The sequence below is a fragment of the Atractosteus spatula genome, chromosome 6, assembly GCF_055471065.1.
Source record: "Atractosteus spatula isolate fAtrSpa1 chromosome 6, fAtrSpa1.hap1, whole genome shotgun sequence".
NCBI lineage: Eukaryota > Metazoa > Chordata > Actinopteri > Semionotiformes > Lepisosteidae > Atractosteus > Atractosteus spatula.
In genome coordinates, this window is record NC_142711.1 from 21326461 (window position 1) to 21342429 (window position 15969).

General features: G+C 40.6%; 1 protein-coding gene across 1 annotated transcript in view; it reads left to right on the forward strand.

The window, feature by feature from the left end:
* The window catches only part of jcada (junctional cadherin 5 associated a), a 42581-nt gene that overhangs the window by 12745 nt on the left and 13867 nt on the right, over positions 1 to 15969 (forward strand). The window contains exon 2 of the mRNA XM_088919305.1: positions 8548 to 8933. Within this exon, the coding sequence (XP_088775431.1) occupies positions 8635 to 8933 (299 nt within the window). The 5' untranslated portion in view covers positions 8548 to 8634. The remainder of the gene's footprint in view (positions 1 to 8547; positions 8934 to 15969) is intronic.

Below are 15969 nucleotides of genomic sequence, written 5' to 3' on the forward strand. Positions count from 1 at the left end.
GGAATAAAAAGGGGGTAACGGGACCAGACACTCCCTAATCCCAGACTCAGTAAGTCAGGACGCCGTGATGAAGCCTGTGCCGTCGAGTCGCTCCTGGACTCGCGGGTAGGCGGGCTTCCGGGCGTCCATCTTCCAAAGCTGAGCCCCGATAGGCAGGAATGTCTGGCTTATATAGCATGGGGGGCTGGAACCCGAGGCAGGTGCAGGAGATGAGTGTAAATCAAGGAAGGGCTGGAGCGTCCTTAAGAGGAGGGGTTTACGATCGTGACATATGAATATTCAAATATATATAATAATATGTAACAAAATGAGATTAAAGAACATGATCAATAAAAATGTGTCACACCCGAAGAAGGCTCCGCAGCCGAAACGTTACGTTTCCTTTCTTCTCTTTTCAGCCTGGAATAAATGTTTACTTGTTCCTAATTTAAATATAACTGTAAACATTAAGCATAAGTCTGTAAATAAGATTATACAATATAATACACTCTTAATTCATTCAGTCTGTATTATATTAGCTGTAGTATTTGAGATGCTGTGGTTTATAGAGGGCCAAAAGTATTTGATAGAAATAGTTTTATTAATGTACTTGAGTGTATACAGTAGTATTTCTTACAGTATTACTCAAATGTACTTACACTGCGGATGAAACATGGATTAGTGCTGAGTAACTGTAGTCCTCTACTTTCTGCCCTTACGTAGAAAGAAAGCAGTTTTTTCTTCATGACCGTGGAAACTAGACCACACAGCACATGTGTCCTATACTGTATCGTACAGTGTCATGTATGCTGTAGAGAGGTGTCAGATGCTGAGTGTGTTGTAAAGTACCATGAGGTACCATATAGTGTGTAATGTAAATGTTTTTAACAATGTTAAAATCTAAATCTGGATTTTAATGTATAAAAACCTTTAGAGCAATGTATGTGTTGTGTTTTGTAATACTCAGATGTAAGAATAATTCTTACAATGTGTAAATATTTTCAATTGAGGATAGTTTTCATGTCATCAGCCTGCTCATTTAGTAATTGCAAAAAAAAGAACACTGAGACATAGGAATATGTCAAATTCAGATTAAATGTCAGATTCGTTAAGCAGTGCTGTTACTTTATTTGTGAGTAGTTGATGGGGGAATTCTTTTAATAGCCCAGCTCATAATGTTCTTATATATTGTTGACTTTTATTGTTCTCTGCTGAAGGATGTGTTTTGGAACATTAAGGCTGTATAACAAGAATCTTTTTGTAGTGAAGTATTTTTTCCTGTGAAGTAGATCCTGGGAAACTGTACCAGGGCAGTTAGTTATTCCTGGATTAAATTGCTGCCCTCTAGTGGAGAATGTGTAGAACCCTTGTGTATATCAATAAATCAATAAGCCACACAGAATCCATTAAGATTAGGAACCATAGAGCTGCTACCCAAGCTAAATGAATGCTTATGTCCATAATCTTCCATCAGTCCACTCATGAGTGACAAAAATAACGTGCTTTACAACAGCATTAATAAATGGAGGGAAACATTCCTCAAGTCAAACGTTTTTATAATTGCACGAGATTTTCTTGTTTTGAATTTTAGCCTTGCATTAAGAATTATATTTAAATCTGTTTTGTCCGTTAGAAACGTAAAATTTGGATGTTTAAAAAAATCACAAACTGGAAAATTAAAAAAAAAATGTCCTCCAAAAATGAAAGTGATTTCTACCATTTGGAATAAAGGTGCCACATACAGATTCCCTAAAATGCAAAAACATTTTTTTCTTTAATTATGCTTTTAAAATTGCGGACCAATATCATTTCACAGAGACGTTGGGTTTCCAAATCAGGGCCCACATTTAGGCCTGCTGTCTTTCTGTTCTAATGTTATCTCAGAAAGATCTCACCGTTGTCTATAAATCAGTGTCTGGCACAAAAATATCAGCCTGGGAACTGTCACGATTTGCGGACAACATTCTTTCATCCTTTTAGCAATTTCAGTGTCAGTGTGTGTCTATTGTTATGTGAAACTGAGGTTATTTATTTATATGCAAGGCGTTGTCTCATTCGGTGCATATTTGTGAAACCATAAACTCCTATAAGCTTTTGGCTCTTATCTTCTTTGGCAGCTTAGTAGCAAATTTGCAAAATTGCAGGAAGCCACAAACTCAGAAACAGATGGGGATCTGCAAGAGGAAATTTTTTTTTACATTTATTTACAAAATCTCTTCATCTGATTGTGTACAATAAGCTGTCTTTACTTTTGTCTCTCCCAAAACTAGCATGTCAATTTCAAAATAAAGTGTTTCAGTTCGGACACAGAAAAATGTTGGTTTTGCTTGTAGAAATCGTTCAAAGGCATTTCTCACATTTGACATGACCCGTTTTTGATTAAAGAGTAAATATATAAACTTACTGTTTTGCGTAAAATTCAGAAATCTGCCAGAAGAAAAACTTTGAGGTCCAATAAATTTCCTTCTGCCCATTGTAGAGCAAGTATTTCTGTAATTTCACAAGAGCTTTTAATTTCCTTTTATGTAAGCTTTTATATAAGATGTTGTCATTGTTAACCATATTTCCCACTGGTAGGCTCCTGAATATTTACTGTATATATAGAAAATGGTTTAATTGCTTCTTTGTTGGTTTTCTTTTTTTCTTGATTCCTTTAAAACTTTACTGTCAGCAAGGACAAGAACAGGAAGCCACCCAGATATTCAGTAGCTGGATGTGAGCCTTTTTATTTCCTGACTTTGACCAGGGATGCCTCAATCACAGGCAGACAACCCCAGTCCTGATGGTTCTCACTGTTTCTGCTTTTCTTCCTATCTCGCCTTACCTTGGTGACTTAACTGAACTAATTAAGAGGATAGGATAATGAAATGAGCTGCATTCTCCACCTTTTTAACGGGCGCTAACTGGGAGATACCTGTAAAACCCGGTAGGACTCGGCAGTGGAGGACTGGAGCCGCCTCTCCCTGCCCTAGGTGGGGCAAAACTGACTGACCACCACCTGGACTGGGAGGGTATAATGTTCACCAGGGTTCAACAAGTTTTTCGGGGATGTTTTCTGTTGGCCTAGATCACTTTGCAACATGAACCTGCAGCCTGTGAATTTGCATCACTGGGCCTGTCTCTCCTGTGAAAAGGGAGACGTGACAAGTCAGCTTAGGTGTCTCAGCTGTTAAGAAAAACATAAACAATAGGACTCTTGGGCTTTAAACATCCTAGAATTTTTTTTTAATTACTTTGGTCCATAGATATATTTTATATTATACATTAGCACTGATACCATCAGTTTCACCCCTTTCTGCCCTTCTGGACAATTCTTGCTGTCTTGTTGTCCAGAGCTGTCTGAAAGCAGTCTCTGTCCTTCCTTAACAAACCGCTTAGTAAGAGCTGCCTTTACCTCCTAGAACCACTGCTTACTGCTGTGCTTATTAGACACAGCCCAGGTTTTATGTGAACCCTGGTCTTGCTGGGCACCTGTGAGCTGAGCTTGCAGTGTTGTAAGCCAGGGTGGCACCTTGCCGATGTGAAAGGACGTGGTCTGGCATCTGGCATCAGTCGCCATGCGTGCCATCTATTTCTCTCCTCTCCAAGAGCTAGATGGTGGGAACTCAGGGATTTAAGCATTTTTAGATAAAAGGGTGTGTCTAGGAGTTCATTTAGGATTTGTTCTCCATGATGAAAAAAACTGAAGCATCAAACTTCACTTTCAGCAGTTGTACAGAAAATCGAACTTAGCGTGATTAGGGATAAAAAAAAGCCCAAAAGCCCAAGTGGCCTGTAAAGCTTTTTGTACTCCCTGTTACGCTGGGGACCAGCAAGTAAAATAAAATAGATGGACCCTATGCGGGTGATGCGATAACAAGGAAGCCGTTAACAGGGCGATCAGAAATCGTGGTCAAAAGGGAAAGCGAGAAGGTCCAAAAGCCAGAACCAGCAACAAATCGTCAACATCCAAAACAGGTTCCAGGAATCGAGGTCAAGTAGCCTATCCAAAAGTCCATAAACAAGGAAGCAGTCAAGTTACGAGAAGGCTCTGATTTGACACTCACAAGATTCAACCCCCAACTGAGCGGGGTAGAAACAGACAGCAGGGTTTTTAAGTAGTCTGAAGGGGAGGCGTGGCGATGGGTTAATGAGGCCTGGTTCACCTATGCCTCCCCAGAATGGAGGAAGAAGGCCGCAACCGTGTAGGTGCCCTCTGGTGGCGGGATGCCGGTACTGTAACACTCCCCCTCCCCGCAGTCACACCCTTCAAGCCACCAGGACCCATCTCTGAGCACTGCTCGTTCTCGGGGTGTATCTAACACTTTGTAATGGAGTATCACGATCGCAAACCCCTCCTCTTAAGGGCGTTCCAGCCCTTCCCTGTTTGCCTCATTCCCCGCACCTGTTCCTTGTTCCAGCCCTTTTTCAGTTCCCCCTTAAAAGCCAGATGCAGACGCTAATCTGGGCTCTGCATTGGTTCCCGGATCATGCGAGCCCGGGTCCTGGAAACGTCTGGCTCCGTCATGCTTTCAAGTTTCTGTTCCTGTTCCCGTTTCCCCTGCCGGTCCCGACCCGGTTCTGGTTTTGAATCTCCTGTCTTGGATGGATCTCCTGGCCTTGGACTTTTGCCTTTTTTTGGACTTCTCTTTGGTGTCACGGACGTCCAAAGGGACTAACCGTGGAGAGCTGGAGAGCGGAAAAAGACCCATATGCGTAGCGGCGAGACGGGAAAAAGGCCCGGGCTCGTTAGTGCAATGAGTTCAGGACTGCCGTATAGAAACCTATGCCCTCAGGTAACGGATGTGGGGCGACCTGGTGCTAGGCGGGTCTCAGGACATCCGAACGTCAATGCTGAGTGAGGGCAGAGTGCAAGACCCAGAGATATATAGCCCAAGGGAAAGAGAGGGACCGGAAGGACAGCAGGCAGGAAACTAGGGACAGGACAGAGAAGGAGCGCCCTCTGGCTGCAGAGGGCGTGACAGTACCCCCCCCTTCATGGGCGGCTCCTGACGCCCATACAAATAAATAAGCTGCACAGCACTGGGGGGAGGAAAAACCTCATTTAACTGAAAGGAAACCTCCGGGAGTCCACGGCTGAGCTACCCCTTCCTCCGGGGTAAAAACCTTTATTGGGTGGAGGAAGGGGGGGTCGAGTAGAACTCCGGAGACTTAAAACAAAAAAGTACACAAGCACAGACACAACAGACAAAAACCTGGGAAAGACCAAGGAGACAAACCACACAAAAAACAGATAGGAACCAAAAATAGGTAGGAACCAAAGTTCCGAAACAAAGGGAGCAGGGGGGACCAGGAAGAAAAAATCAAAACAAAAGGCAAAAAACAAGAAAAAACAGCAAAAACCCCGGAGAAAAATACCGCAGACTGGGCAATGGGCACGTTCACATTCTAACGCTGATATCGGAGTGGACAACCTGAGGAAAGCCAGACCGTAGTCCGCTCACAGACACAGATGCCCGGAGTGATATCCAGCGAAAAGAATGGAGGAACGGCAGAACTCACCAAGCTGACGCTGATATCGGAGTGGACAACCCGAGGAAAGCCAGACCGCAGTCTGCTCACAGACACGGATGCCCGGAGTGATATCCAGCAATCAGAATGGGAGAGCCAGCTCAACATTCAATCACTGATATCGGAGTGATCTACCCGAGGAAAGCCAGGTGCAGGACCCGCTCACAGGCACGGAAGATCGGGGTGATATCCAGCGATTAGAATAGAGGAACCGACTAATAATAAACAAAAAAAAATAGCCCAGAGCAAGAGAAAAAAAAAACTGCGGCAAGACAAAAAGCGCCGCTCACGGGGTCAAAAAGTGGCTCAGCATTCTGTCACGGACGTCCAAAGGGACTAACCGTGGAGAGCAGGAGAGTGGAAAAAGACCCATATGCGTAGCGGCGAGACGGGAAAAAGGCCCGGGCTCGTTAGTGCAAAGAGTTCAGGAATGCCGTATAGAAACCTATGCCCTCAGGGAGCGGACGTGGGGCGCCCTGGTGCTAGGCGGGTCTCAGGACATCCGAACGTCAATGCTGAGCGAGGGCAGAGTGCAAGACCCGGAGATATATAACCCAAGGGAAAGAGAGGGACCGGAAGGACAGCAGGCAGGAAACTAGGGACAGGACAGAGAAGGAGCGCCCTCTGGCTGCAGAGGGCGTGACATTTGGACTCGTCCCCGGATTGTTTGCCTCGCTTCACCTTCCCTGACCACCAGCACTCCTTGGACACACCCCCCTGTTTTTATTCCCATATCCTGCATGACATTTTCCCAGTGTTTCCTCACTCATCCCCAGATTGTGTCGTCTGCATAGGGTCCGGAAAGAACGCTTTCGTGACATGGAGCTGCAGTCTCAAGTCCCCGGCAGGACTCAAAAACAGCCTCCTTGAATTGCTGGGGCTGTCGGTACAGTACAGTATGTGCTCAAAGCAGCATTAACACGGTTCATTAACACTATACAGATAAGCTTTGAAAGCCGAAATTCTGCACGAGACTGGTTTCATATTCCAAAAAGTGTTGCTTAATTTATTACCTTTATTTCAAGTCAGATGTTGGACCTTAAATTCCATTGGATAATTCCATTGGACTGTCTGAAAACATTAGTCCCAGAAAACTGAAATGTAAATCAATATAAGTATTAAAAAAATAGTTTCATGAGCTCTGAATCAACATTCTCTTACGCCTAATGTTAAGTATTCTTAACTCAATGTTAAGTATTCTAGAAACTTACTACAATGTTATGTGTTCTAAACTACTGTATGCTGGAGCTTACTTACAGTCATTTTTCATAATATAACAAGTGTAATGTTCCTTTGCTGAAGGCAGGGTTTTTCTGCCATAGGTTTTTTATGAACATGTAATTCCATTGCATAAGGGATTTGGGAGTGTTTTAAGTGGGCTTTGTTTGAGCTGCTGATGTAGGATCAACAGGGTCAGAAACAGCAGTGAATTGTGGAGCACCCACTGTACTGTATCTAGAGAACAGTAGTTGACATTATTAACAGTGACAGAACAGCTAAAAACTGATCTTCATTTGCCTTAAAGCTTTGAACTTCAAAGTTCTTTTAACTCTGTCTTTGGAATTGTGTCACAAACACCTGCAACCAAGGTTTTAAACTAGGAACCTTTGTCAGACAGGAATAATGATATGGTATAGATAGAGAAGGATAGAAGTCAACTTTTGTGACATCATAGGATTAGCCATACCATCCTCTGTGATTTCTGTTGTTTTCCTGTTATCTGTTAAAGTACTTAACTTCATGTAGCTTTTCTGAAATGTAGGAGGTTAAACATGCACTGCTTTTATCAAACCTCCAATAAAGTTGGCATACTGTACAAAGTATACAGAGCGGACAAAAAACAAAAGTTTGATTAACTTTTAAATATATCCACAGGACTGAAAAACTAAAGTAAAATGCTCCATGAAAAGCACTGGAGTCTCTAACTGAAGGTAAAAGGTCAAATCTCCAAAGTCTCCAGTGCTAATAGGTTTAAAGTTTTAATTTAAAAGCCTTAACGTATTAAATTCTCTGGCAGGTTGAGGTGCTCGTCGGTGTTCGGTGCTTGCAGTCTAAAAGTTTCCATTCACTGCTTTTGAGAAAACTGTTATGTGTATTTATGTAATAGGAACTTAAATATAGATGTAAATGTGGAAGGATACATATTCTGCTCATTATATTGCAATATGAATGATAACCTTGATGATTTTTTAAAATATGCTAAAAAACAGACTTTTCTTAGGTATTCATAGACTTATAAAGTAATAACTACTAAAAAATCAGCTCTGCATGTTGAAGTTCTAAAATACTAAAGCCGATGGCAAGTTGTAATACACAGATTATTTGGGGTACTGTCTGAGTGGTTGACTGTAAACACTGCACGAATCCATTGTATCTAAATATAAACAAGGTTATTATTTTTTTTATTTTGAAGTACTGTAGTTTCTTTCCACTTCACACTTGAGTTTTTCCTGGGAAAAGTTTGCAGTGTGCCGGATATTTGACTCACTCAGTTTTAAGCTTTCTTAGGTAATCATTACAGAATGCAGACATTGTCACTCACAGAAGGGGTTCCATTCACTTCATCGTGAATATCGTGGAGTTCACAGTTCAACATGATTCGTTTTTGATCAGATTAGATTAGATTAGATTCAGAGGGACAACCTTTACAAAAAGCCCGCGAGCCCGCGTGAAGACTTGTCTGCGTAACATCTAAAAGCTGCCATCCCAATCCCAACTACTGATGCCAAACCCTCTGAGTCAGCAGCTCTCTGCAGCTGCCTCTGGGCTGGAAAAGCCGGGAGTTAATATCTGTGGGAAAAGTACAAAAAATATCGATAGGATTTTGACAAGCCTTCATGAGGAGTTTAGGATCTTAAATACATCAGTCAGATCGAAACCGTATCTGCATGGGGCTGAATGGCGCAGGGGAGAGCAGTCTGGCTGTGTGACCGTTGCAGGGGTAAAATGTGGGATTTTGTTCTCTTCTTGCAGTCCTGCCTGTCAGTCCTCACAGGGAAGGATATTGGCGATCATCACTTTAATGCTACCTTCTTCTGTTTCCTCCTGTTTTCCCAGTGATGGCTTCTGCTGCACACTTTTGCTCCAGCCCGAAGTGCTGTGCATAGAAAATCACACTCACCACAACAAGAGCAACAGAACAACATGTACAGCGTGGAGGATCTCCTGATTTCTCATGGATACAAATTGCCCAAAACCGCTTCTTCATCCAACGAGAATCGCTACGCCGATTGCCACCATGAAATCGTAGAGAACAGGTCTGGTCATGGAACAGCGAACGGATATGAAACAGACACAGGGGCCTACTTTTACAGCAGGCAGGCACCGGCAAAGGGCTACTTCAGTGACAATGAATGCAGGGAAAGCAACCAAAGGAGAAAAGCTGGCAGCGGTAACCAAGGTGACACACAGCCCTTGGGTGATTTTCTTACTTCAAACACTGGGTAAGTTCCCTTACTCTGCCTTTACTGGCCCTCAGCAGCGTCTGAAATCCTGACCCCCCTCTGTGTTTGTGTGGCATTGCTGTTTCACTGAATGCTGCCTGTGCTGCTGTGTTTCGGAAGCATCATGGTAAGATAGAATCAGCCCCAGACTCGTAAGCTGTCGAACAGTTTGCATCACGAAATGAATTAATACTTAAATCTTTAACGCTCTCTTTCATTTTTGCGGTGAGACCAGGAGACTTTGCACCAAAATAATGCATTCAAAACATTAATTGGGAGCACGGGATTGAATATTTTATACATAGATCATAAATGGATGTCTGATGCATACTGTTCAGACAAGTACTGTATGTCTGTAAATACATTTACAGCAGAAGTCCTACATCAGGAGCAATATATATATATATTTTTAATATGGATTTAAAATAATGGCCTTAAGTACAAATTGAAACCGCTTGAAAAATTCAAATAGATATTGATTTGCAAAATAAGAAAGTTTAAAAATATATTGTCTCTGAAGTATAAATATAAAGCTGTATCCCTATAGAATTATGTAATTTAAAATAATATGTTAGACCGGAAACACAGACCCTTGGCATTAATTTTTACTCGGTGGCAATAAGTATTACCACACTCAATTTTCTTTCCTGTTTTCTACCAACTTTCAACCTCAGCAAAACATTTATTTTTTAAGCATTTACCAAGCCTTTTTGGAATGCTGTTTTCTAATTGGAGTGATTGTACATATTTTTTCAAAACATTAAATTAAATTAGGTATTACTGCCTCCCAGCACTGAGGCACTGGGTTCAATTCCTGGGGTGCTATCTGGTTGTATATTCTCCTTATTTTTGCGTAGGCTGCTATGGGGTGCTCTGGTTTCCTCCCGTAGGCCAAAGAGATGCTGGTGGATTAATTGTCTTCTGGGAAAATGGGCTCTGGTGTGTGTGTGTGCGTGTCTGTGCTTGTGTCTGTGCGTGCCCTGTGATGGACAGTTGTCCCATCCAGGGTCTATCCTGCTTTTTGTGCCTGTTGCTTGCTGGGATAGGCTCTGGCTCCCTTGCGGCCCTCTATCGGATGAAGCAGTTAGAAAATGGATGGATGGATTCAATTAAATTATTGAATCCATCCATTCAATAATGGTGATATAGTGATGATCAGTTGATCATCATTTAGTTTATTGCAGTAGGCTGTATGCATTATGGCATATTAATAGCAATATTGCTTTATGTAAAATGTGATACAATTATGTCCCGCACACAAAATTACTGTTTTCTCTGATAGCTTTTGGATGGCTGTTTAAGCTTTTACCGATACATATTAGAGCACTGTCATTTTTAGAATTATTAAAAGTGCATATTGTAGGCTGAAAACTGAACAATAGTGTTGCATTGCAGGCTTTGCAAATAGGGTCTGCAGCACAGAGGCATCTGGAAGGTCATTTCTGTAGCTATGCAGTGATGTTGTGCAGTTCTATAGTCACAATGAGTTTATCAGTCAACCATGTAGAAAACAGCCTAACATGCATAGGGCCTTACCACATTGTCTTCATATTTACAACAGGTTAGGTTTTAGAACAGATGGCCATATTGTTAAAAATGGTTGTTTTTTGTTTCTTATGCGTAGAGAACCTTGAGTGTATTTGAACTCCAACATATATTAGTGTTGGGTTTTCTAGTTCACCTAATCAGCACTATATTTTCCAAATCAAGGGGATAATCGGTAAGTTTAAAAATCTGAGAATTCACATGGAATTCTCAAACACTGAATTTACCAACACCGATACACATTCTAAAAGACCACAGAATGTTCTCTTAATCTGACACCAGACATCACCGATTCCAGGATCAACAGATCAGTTCAGCTGCTTCAAACCATAAAATACTCCTTGCAGCAGTAGGTTGTGGACAATCTTTGGACTGTATTTGAATATAAGACTTACTCTGCAACACAGATCATCACCGGGCCAGATCCTTTGATAGCTATGGGCTTGAGAGTATAAATCTAACTTCTGAAGACTGAAGAGGAAGCTGCTCTATTATTCCATTATAATTTCCTATTTTAAGTCTTGTTTTCTTTTTCTGTGGTTTCTTGATTTGTTTTACAGCCTTCTGTGTATTTTGCCTTTGTAATTTCAGTTTATATTATTGTGTTCCATACTAAATATTTCAGCAAAAAATATGTACAGTAAATCAGCTTCAGAAGCCTTAATGACAGTATATTTTACATTTAGGAATGTAGAAGGAAGCATGCAGTCAACACATATTTAATACAGTGTATGCTATCATCAGTGGAGGAGAAAATTCAGATGATATAATGTCTTACCCATTTCATGACAGTCTATCTAAAATATTTGTATGCATGAATAGCATGTTTGAGCTATGCAGCAGTGATTTCTTACCTTATAAAAGAGGTCAAGAAACCTGTGAAAAGTCAGAAAAATTCGGATTTGTTCAACATAGAAAATCTATCCTAATAGAAATTGATCAAAATGGAAAATCTGTCCTTGCAAAGGTTTAAATAGGGACGAACTGGAGAGATGTAGTAGACAATTCTGAAAACAGATGGAACTGTTTGTGTGAACTGTCAGGATAGGGACAATGTAAGCATTCTGGCGATTAGCACGAGAAAACATGCAGTAGAAGGTGATGTAGAATTTGCAGATGTTGAGATCACATACCATATCCTGACAATTACACCTGCATTTCACATCTGCAGTTGTGATGTGTGTTTGACATGCACTGACTGGGTATTTTCTAGTATAATGAGAAATAAAATAAGCTTTAGCTCTCAGTTTATGCACGTTTGTTTAGAGAAAAAACAATCAGTGTTTTGCTTATCGAATCTGGGATTTTGGAGTCATTTTCAATAATTGATCATTGACTGACAGCCCAAAGGGCACTGGAGATGAGTTAAGTTAATCTGCTGAAAATTAAGAAACGAACACAGAAAGGAATCAGACCAGCCATCTGATCAAGAGAACGATGCCTTTGTGTGTTTCAGTATGTTTAACAACCTGACTGCACAGCCCTATGCTGATGAAGTCCTGGGTCCTCACTTGATGTCAGTGCTGTGGGTCATCCTTAGTCTGTGACCCTGTGACTTTCACATCACAGAAGCCCCTCTGTTGATCACCACAGTTGATGATAAAACGGGAATCAATATAACGAATTTACCTGCGTTGTCTTGTCTTCGATAAAATGTCAGAGCGCCTGGTGCAAAACAGATTCTGTAATTTTCTTGATAATAACTTTTTGAACTGAAGTGATGAGTTTCGTTTGATGCTAAATAATATAAAACTTAGGACACTTGCATACATTTCATTGTTTTATGCAGTTCTTGGAGAAAACGTTTTTACACACAAATAATATTGTTTGAAAAAAGTTTGCTTTTTGCTTTGGTGCTGGGAAGGACCAAAGTTCATATATGATACCGGGTTGAGATTCGCAGAGATACTTTTTTATATCACTTAGATGTCTGTTATCAGGAAATGAGTTTCTACTATAATTATAAATTCTCTTACAGTACCTGAAAGACACTTTTAAGACAAGTTTCAGATCCTTCCACACTAAAGTAGCGGTAAATTCCAAAGAAGGTCTCTGTTTTATTGCCATTCAGAATGAAGAAAAACACAAGAGAAACAAAAAAAACTGAATCTGAAGAACAGCTTGTTTGAAAAGGTTAGAAGGAAATGTCACAGAAGAAAAAGTTTCAAAAAGGAAACCAGACTAAACAATTATCTCTGAAAAAACACACCCAGACTTAGCAGAAAGGGACCTTTGACAATGGTAACCATTGTTTAAAGCAATGTTTGTTTACGGTTATGTGGTGTTCCACGTCTGTTGTCATAAGGTTTGGGTTTGAAGTTGATCACGTCTTTGTCCACTCTAAATGCATACTCTGACTAGTACTTTTTAAAGTATTTTAATTAAGAAATGTTGAAAAGTTTAACAAGATCAAGAAAAACTAAGACGCACGATAAGCAACACAAAACACAAAAGAACTTTAAAAACCCAACAGCAAAGCAATGGCCAAAAAGCTTGATCTTTTTGAACCTTTTTGCACTTTTCTTGTTGAGATAAGAATAAAATCACGGACTGACTATGTATAACAATCAGGAGTATGATTTTGAAAAGCTCAGTCTTTTTCAAAACATTCAAGAAAGGGACAACAGGATCCCATGGAAACGCCCCAGAGATCCTGAAACGAATCATATGTAATGTACATATGATTGTGTGTATTTGTTGGTCAGAAGCTGAATGAGACTCCGTGACAAATATTCTGTTTGATAGAAAGGAGATGTTTGTTGTGTACAATAATCACAATTACAGTTATTTATTAACTACAAGTTGTTTTTAGCAATGATACAAACATATCCTCTGTATGGGAGTGTGACAGAGCAATTTTCTGTGCTTGAAACTTGAAGTGAAGCAGGTAGTTTTCTCAGTTATAAGAATTCCCTGAAGTGATGGAGAAGGTGCTGGGCATGAGGAAATACAGGAATAGTTCTGGCGCCAACACCCAGGAGCACGAGGTGCACAGGCTGGTTCCCAGACCCCTGAGACAGTTTCTCGTGTGTGTCCTGAGCGTACAGGGACAGATCAAACAGGAGTGGAAGAGCATTGGTTGGCAGAAGGTCACAAAAGGAATCAAGTTATGGCTAAAGAAATGGGAGATCGAGAAACGGATTTAGATGCACAGTAAGAAATGATGGCGCAATCCTTGCTGAAGTTAGAAGTAGCTGTTCTCGCATTCAGAAACTAGTTAACTCAGTGACAGCCTGTTATCATTTGAAGAGAGGTGTCCAGTTGGAAAACACTGAAAACATGGAGCACTTTTTATTTGTATCTCAAATTATGCAGTAACGTGAGAGGACAGCAAACATAATGAACATTCACAAAGACATACAGAAGCAGACGTATTTTATTGCATTTAAAGAATGATGGTACTTCTTCACTAATGATGCTTTTTCAGTGTGGCCATGCAGGTTTTGGTTTTTAAAAACTGGGGGCTTTTTGTGTGGCTCATTAAAGTGTCACGCTTCAACAATAGCCTAAGCGTCCCTGTTTTGAGCTTGAGCTGTGTTATGAGCTGAATGTGACCAGGTTTCCCCAGCTGCTGGTGTGCTGTTGACTTAACATTGTCTTGGCCCTAAGTGGGCCTTCTATGGCTAGTGCAGATGCAGCCACTGAGAATGCGAGTTAATCCTCATGACTGTGTTAGCGGTACCACAGTGTGGCATGGTGTGTGGTTCACTGGCCAAAGACGATCAATACTGTAGGTGGCACTTGTGGTGCATTAGATTTTAGTGAAACAATTGCTTAATTTAATCTGTTTCCATACCCTGCGCCTTTAAATCCACTTAATATGGAATTTTGTAACTGAAGGTAGATTTTGGTAGTTGACATTAAAAGTAGCAGGACTGTAACATCTTTGAATGTCATAATTGATATTAATTTATGAATATAAATAGATCCTACATATTGTAGGTGATTAAGTGCTTGCCTACTACTTGAGTGGTTTGATTATTGAAAATTTGTACAAAGCAAAATTAGTCAGCTGCATATAAAAATAGTTTAATGGGTCATGCCGTGATGTGCATTTTTCTGGTTTAAATCTGTATAATAATCTATATTTTAATACTAATTTCAGCAACAAGTAATTCAGAAAAAAATTTACTTTAGATTTTGATTATGAAAAATATATTTCACACATACTGTACTGTAGTGGGTTTAAAACAATATGGTATCATACTGCTTTTACCGTATATACAGTATATTTATACAGTATACTGATCATGCTGCAGTTCATTTGAACGCAAGTGTTTTGGCATATCTGTGGATATGACTTCATGTGATTCGGTTGTGTGGCACGTCGGGAGTTGTAGTCTTTGTTTACGTATTTGATTCATGTGGCCAGTGTTTTAAAACTACAGTACATGCTGTGAATGAAATATGTTCCGTTTAAAGAGACCATACCATCTCATAATAACAATGGAGTTGGACCGCCTTTAATTGCACAAACAATGTGCTATAGAAAGCAGCTTTCTGCTGCTTTTAGCTCGAGATGTACTGGAACTGTTCTGTCGCAGCCCTGAGGTTTTAGGGCAAAGGGTAAGAGGAAATCTGAAATCTTTTAAAACAGAATTTATTAACACTCCTGTATTTCACACCTCCATGAGAGATCACGGTGCACCCGGCGGTTGTTTTGTTTTGATTATGCTGAGGTTATAAAGATGCAATGCACCAGGGCACTATTTAACAAAGTGAGATTGCTCAGCCTGATCATTTCAGTAAATATGTTAACATAAGTCTGGATTTTCAGTTTCACAAGGCAAGATCAAATTGTATCCAGTTGGGAATTAGCTAGGGCTGGGCGATATGACCAAAAACATTATCACGGTAAAAATTTTCATATCAGTCGAATGACCTTTTCTGTCGACGATGTCATCGTCCTTCGAGCTGGTCGTTGGCAGCACTACATTTGCTTAAGTGTCACTCATTTCTCCACTCTAACTACAATCCTGTCAGCCACCACCGTGTGGGTAAACAGCACCACGTTAGCTGCCCGGTCTGCAACATGCACGCACGCGCACTCGCACAGTATTTTGTGCCCATGCGCATATCATGCGCAAAGCATAAACATATATATCGAACACTTATCGAACTTTTGTTAAAATTATATCGAGGAAAATTATATCGCGATAATTAGCCCAGCATTAGAATTAGCTATGTGAAGTTGACCCCAAGTTGAAACAGTGAACACCCCTACATTCATTCATGTTCCATTTGTGCCATTAAAAGTAGTATTTTGTTCCTGAGCCACAGCTCCTTATTTTTTGCCTTATTGGAAGTCAGCCGTTGGATCACGTCTGATTGATAAAGGTTGATGTTAAATCGCCTCATCACTTGTGCCCAATCAACTCGCTCACTAGTGAGGAGATTTAGTGCTTAATCAACATAGTCACTCAAGGATATCAGTCGGCCATGAATGATCAATTAATCAAACTGATACCAAGCACATTTCCTCAATATCTAA